The sequence below is a fragment of the Maylandia zebra genome, linkage group LG4 (genome assembly GCF_041146795.1).
Source record: "Maylandia zebra isolate NMK-2024a linkage group LG4, Mzebra_GT3a, whole genome shotgun sequence".
Taxonomy (NCBI): Eukaryota; Metazoa; Chordata; class Actinopteri; order Cichliformes; family Cichlidae; genus Maylandia; species Maylandia zebra.
The window spans coordinates 29,016,669-29,022,668 of NC_135170.1; the positions used below are offsets into that span (position 1 = coordinate 29,016,669).

A 6,000-nucleotide genomic window follows, 5' to 3' on the forward strand; every position below is an offset into this window, starting at 1 on the left:
TTTCTCTGAACAGACATTATCACTTCCTGTAGTGGTGATTGTTCATGGTAGCCAAGACAATAATGCCACTGCAACTGTATTGTGGGACAACGCTTTTGCAGAGCCGGTACGTAAATGTTTCAGAGATATTGCATGCAATGCAAACCTTCCTGGAACAAGCATTAAATAATTATTCAGCTTAGTGATATTTTTGTATCCTAATGCAGAAGTACTGCGTTAACTGAGAAAGGCCTTGAATCAAATATTTCTGAAGTGTGCACATGTTTAAATAGTTTAGCTCTTACAAAATAATTGCTAGTTCTTTAGATGTAATGTAACACGTGCAGCCCGGAACTGAAACACAAATGCATGTTTAAATCTGTTTTAAATTTAGGTTTTTAATGCAATTATTAAATATTAAATTTTTTTTTCTTTAAAAAAAAATGTTTATGCAAAGGCATAACGTGTGTGTCACTTATGTTTTGTGTCTGTGTGATGTGAGTGAAAATTCTTTGCCGTTTTCTTCGTGTGTTGCAGGGCCGGGTGCCTTTCCTCGTGCCAGATAAGGTGCTTTGGCCTCAGCTGTGTGAGGTCATCAACATGAAGTACAAGGCAGAGGTGCAAAGTAATCGAGGTCTGTCGGAGGAGAACTTGGTATTTCTGGCTCAAAAAGCCTTCAGCAGCTCCAGCAACAACCCTGATGACTACCGGAGCATGACTATGACCTGGTCACAGTTTAACAGGGTTAGAAACGGCCTCTTTCTTACTCATGATCCTGTTTGTCTCTATACATGCACACAGCTGAAGAGTATTCCATATATCTGTTTTAGCTTGAAAGTATAGATTTCTGTCGTGCTGCACTTCATGCATTTTTAAAACGCCTGCAGGCAAAGTTCAGTTAGTCATTTGAACCACATACTTGTTCTTCATGAAAGGATTTACTATTGCGCTGTTATTCATACATAGAAATATTTCTTGCTCCATTTGCAGCAGTTCAAGGGGTTTAATAAATTTATCTCTGATATAACTGAACCTCTGAAAATGAGCAACTATATATCAAAATTGCTGTACTTCCTAATTAGTTAATGCAATATGTTTTGTTAAACTCCTTTAATTCAACATGAAAGACTTCAGTCAAATCTTGATTGTTTTATCTAAAACCTACTGTGCTGGTGCACAGTGGTAATATGACAAAAATTGTGTCATTGTCCAAATACTTACCCACCTAAGTGTAGGTCGGTTTAATGGGCTTGTTTATCCGCACAGGGAAAAAAAAATGCTGAAAGCCTCATTTTCTGCTTCTAAGTAGCTTGTGATTCAGAAAATGCACTCAGATTCACCACAGGCCACGGGTCTTATTAGATTACAGGAACATTAAGTTTTAATCACTCCAGAGATGTAAGTATAGGTTATAGAAATATGCAGAACTTTACCCAGAGACGTGTACAGCTGCACAAATTTTAAAATCATAAAGAGAACTGTGATTACTGTCAGCGGTTGAGGAGATTTTCATTATTATAGACTGAATTGGGTCATCTAAAAACATTTTAACAGTTGTCAGTTCAGTCTGGGGTTTTTTTTTTTGTTTGTTTGTTTTTCATGTGTTTTTAAAAAAAAATTTCCCCAAACTATGCCCCTTTACAGGAAAGCTTGCCAGGGAGGAACTTCACATTTTGGCAGTGGTTTGATGGTGTGATGGAACTCACAAAAAAGCATCTGAAACCACACTGGAATGATGGGTAAGGAAACTGCTGAGGGTTTTTGTTCAGTTTCAAAAGATTCAAAATGAGGAGGGACAAGAACGAGGCACAATTTTTATTTTATTTTTTTAATTTTTTTTTTATTAATGTCTCTCTTCCTCTATTTTTAGAGCCATCCTGGGCTTTGTGAACAAGCAGCAAGCTCAGGATATGCTCATGTCTAAACCCAACGGTACCTTCCTCCTGCGCTTTAGTGATTCTGAAATTGGAGGAATTACAATTGCCTGGGTGGCAGAAAATCCTAACAAAGCAGGTAAAGCATGCAAAACACAAAATTTCTCCATTTTTGTTTTTTAAACCACACCGTTCATCAGACGGGCCTCTTTCTAACAAGCACAGAAGCCACAGAGAAATAAAGGAATCCCATTCAGTTTTTCTTTTGTTGCTGTTTTTTTTCGCAGGTGAAAGAATGGTTTGGAACCTTATGCCCTACACAACCAAAGACTTTACCATTCGCTCTCTGGCTGACCGCATTAGTGATCTCAACCACCTTCTATTCCTCTACCCTGACAGACCCAAGGATGAGGTTTTCTCCAAATACTACACTCCGCCTCTCTGTAAGCGTCCTTCTGAGCACACTGTTACTTTCAAATTTGAATCTCACAGCTGCGAAGCCTTCATTACTGAATGATGATCACATCGAGCCATTACTTATTCTGTCTGCCTGTGCTTGTCTGTTTCAAAGCTAAAGCAGTTGACGGTTACGTGAAACCACAGATCAAACAAGTTGTGCCTGAGTAAGTGTCCGGCTTCCTGTTCTCTCTTTTTCTCGTGTCCTTCCATCACCGTTTCCTCTCCATTCTTTTCTCGTTGTCATCCACCCAGCATTTTATTCTGTAAAGCACAATTTAGAGTTAATCACAAAATACTGGGCCATGAATTCAGATCAGCTATTAGCTAGCTGTTACAGTTGGAGGAGGCCAATTAAGCGCGGCCTGGGTTCCTGCGCGAGCTCGTCTTCCGCTGATCATAAGAGTTAGGCTTGTTAGTTAGCAAGGCACGCTCCCTGCCTTTCTCTACAGTTGGTTCACCTGCAGATATGGAAAACGGCCATAATGATACAAGAAGGCCTGAAAATCATGCTGAGGATCGTTGCTTAGGCAACTACTGAACACAGGCTCATGGGGGGTTGTTGTTTTCTTTTCTTTTTTTTTTCCTTGTGTCTATGTGTAGATACATTCAGAGATGTATATGTACTTTGTTCATTACCAAAATGTGGTGTTTTGGTTGTTTTCAGGTTTGCCACAGCCAATCCAGACCCAGCAAGTGGGAATCCAACTTACATGGATCAAGGTGCCTCTCCAGCACCTGTCAGTCACCCTCACGCCTATGGCATATATCCAGCTATGTGAGTTTACAACATTTTTCCGTGTCCCAATTTTGTGCGTGCAAGGAGTTTCTTGTATCTCCTGCTGTTTGATTGCCGTTATGCCGAAAGCTTGTGTGAGTGGCCTCTATCTATTTCCTGTGGCAGGGCTGACTCTATGTTGGATGCAGATGGAGACTTTGACCTAGATGACACCATGGACGTAGCGAGGCATGTAGAAGAGCTTCTCCGGCGGCCTGTAGAGAGCCAGTGGAGTGGCCAGCAGTCGTGACCTTTGACCGTTTAACTCGCAACAAAACCAAATGAGCCCTGCCCAGCAACTTGCCCTACTCACATCGACATGGTTTAATTCCATTGGTCTCTCTCATTTTTTTTCAGATTGCTATAATGTGAAATGTTCATAATGGTTGTGATTTTTTTTTTTTTTTTTTTTGCTTTCCAGCATGAAAACATGCATGCCAGTGACTTCATATTGTTTTTATTTGTGTAATCAGTGTTTGTAAAAGAAAGTATAATGCAAAACCTCTAATGTTACAATGTTATGAAAAAGAAGTAATGGTCACTCACATAGTGCATGCATTTTCAATTGATTTTAAACTGATTTTTTTTTTAAATATGCTACTGTATGAAGTTATTTTAGAAGTTGAATGTTTTTATTTTATATTTTCTTCTTTGTAAATGGGTTATTAGTATTTTATTAGTGACATTGAACTTGCCCTTTGACAAAAAAAAGAAAGAAAAAAGAGAAACTTTGATGAAAAGTTTTGATTTTGCTCCCAACAACATAATCCGAGTCACTGCTCTGGAGAGTTTTTTTTTCAAACCCATATACACTAACCTAAAGGCAGAGTGACTCTTTGCTCACTGACAGCACACACGCTTCAAAGATACACATGCACAAATTTAAGGTGTATTTGTTTCTGATTTGTTCACCAGCTGAAAGGAGGGGAGAATTATGTACCTCCCTTGCTCTCACAGGGCTACTTTTTCTTCTGTTTGTACCTGAAATGCAAATCTGAGCATCTACCCAGTGCTGCCTGCTTGTCCTCTCAGGTCCCTCTGTGCCCCTCATCAGTGCTACCTCGCATTATTCCACTGACAGTCTCTGTTAATGATTCTCTTGTTGTTTTCTGCACCACATTCTCACCAGTAGGTACGGTCAGAAGTTTTTCTTCTTTTAATCTGCATTATTTTTTGTGAAGACGATCCCTTGCTGCACAGGCTAACTCTGTTGGCTGTTTTTATGCTTGAAACTGCTCACCTGGAAAACACCGGAATCATGAAGTGTCGCGTCTGATTGTTAATGCCTGAATATTTGAGGCTGTTCTGCTCCCTTGTGACTTTTCTGCCTTTCAGTGCATATATATATATAATTTTTTTTCTTTGCATCTATGAACGAGTGCAGACTTCGAATGCTTGCACATACTCACAAGCTGCTGGGTCATGTTTAGGATTCTAGGATGTTGAACTGTGTCAGTCTGTTTCTTTACCTGACTTTTGATTTCCCCCACCCGTCCACACACACATAAAAAATAATTGTCTTGCATCTCAGGAATGAATCACTTTGCTTAACTGATGTATAAGCCAAAAAGAAGAGATCTATGTATACGAAATATATGAATTTATTTTCTCTATCTTAATTGTATTTTATTATTATTATTATTGTTTCACTGGCACTCCCAAATTGAATGTAACCTTTTGCATGACCGTACAATACTCTCTCCGTCAGATAAGAAGTCCCCCGTTGACCATAAGTAGCAACTGAAAAAGGATGCACGGCAACTGGAAATTAAAGGTGTAGTTCTGTGTTTGTCCAGTAAACACAACAGTATTTGAAATATTTCTTTTCCTTTTTTTTAAAAAAACTTTTTCTTTTGCCTCACTTTCTTTCCTGTTTTAGAAATCTCAAGCTACATGGACAGTCTTGTGCTATGTCTCTCATTATCATCACTTCTGAGCTTTGTTTCACTGTAGTCTGTGTATTTTTTAACGATATAGATGGCGCTGTGTGCTGTTTTATGTACGTACCCTGTTTGTGGTTTGGGTTTATGACTTGGAAGTTTTCCAAGCGAAAAAGCTGTTGGGTTGAAAAGAAGGAAATAAAGTTTTATAAATAATTTGAATTCAATCTGTAGGAATACTTTGAATTTTAAATGTCTTGTGCTAAATATGTTTTGTATGTGCAAATATACAGAGTAAAACAAGTAATATGTAATAATATGCAGTACAACATGATATCAAAGTGATGGACTAATCGATATTCGATGAGGCCTTCCATATGGAGAAAACAAATCAAAGTAATTTATGCCAGATTAAGAATGTGAGCTGAAGTCATCACCAAAGAATCTTGATTCTTGACATTGAATTAAACGACTAAAAAACAGTACTTTAAAAGTACATGCCTAGCTATTTGCATGAATATATTGACTATTGCACGAAGCATACCACTGTGATTTAAAGTTTTACACGTTTCTCCGCCAGGCAGTTGTTTCCTACCATAAATTATAATTCACCCACACTGCCTGTGAAGCTTTTGAATGATGTTAAGCTGTTTTCCAACGGTGTTAACAGGCTTGCAAACTGGAGCATGGAGAATTCAAAATGCTTTTCATATTGCACAATGAAAAAATACGTGGCATTGGGCCAACGATAAATACAATTAAAAACATGAGATTCACATTCAGTTATTTTGAATGATCAACTCTAAATAGTATAGAAACGGAAAGCTTATTGGAAAATAATAGACCATTTGTCAAAAGTCAGATCACCCCTGATCTGGGGCAGGCCTAGAATGTCCCATCCCCAGTGCCACCATAGTTTTGCATATGACAATACTGGTTATGAAAATAAGCTAGAATTAATACTTTGAGCCTAGCTGCAATTAACGTTGACTTATAGATACTAAAACTGAATATGTTGCATAATATAATTTGC

General features: G+C 38.2%; 1 protein-coding gene across 4 annotated transcripts in view; it reads left to right on the forward strand.

The window, feature by feature from the left end:
- Positions 1–5,194, forward strand: part of stat5a (signal transducer and activator of transcription 5a) — a 54,479-nt gene extending 49,285 nt beyond the window's left edge. For 3 of the 4 annotated variants that reach the window (XM_014408089.4, XM_014408090.4, XM_076883354.1), the window contains 8 exons: positions 14–106; positions 517–723; positions 1,624–1,718; positions 1,850–1,992; positions 2,141–2,296; positions 2,425–2,476; positions 2,977–3,087; positions 3,214–5,194. In XM_014408089.4, the coding sequence (XP_014263575.1) occupies positions 14–106; positions 517–723; positions 1,624–1,718; positions 1,850–1,992; positions 2,141–2,296; positions 2,425–2,476; positions 2,977–3,087; positions 3,214–3,337 (981 nt within the window). In that variant the 3' untranslated portion in view covers positions 3,338–5,194. Of the gene's footprint in view, positions 1–13; positions 107–516; positions 724–1,623; positions 1,719–1,849; positions 1,993–2,140; positions 2,297–2,424; positions 2,481–2,976; positions 3,088–3,213 lie in introns of those variants that run through there. The other variant, XM_076883353.1, reaches the window with a different exon arrangement.
- Positions 5,195–6,000: the final 806 nt, after the last annotated feature.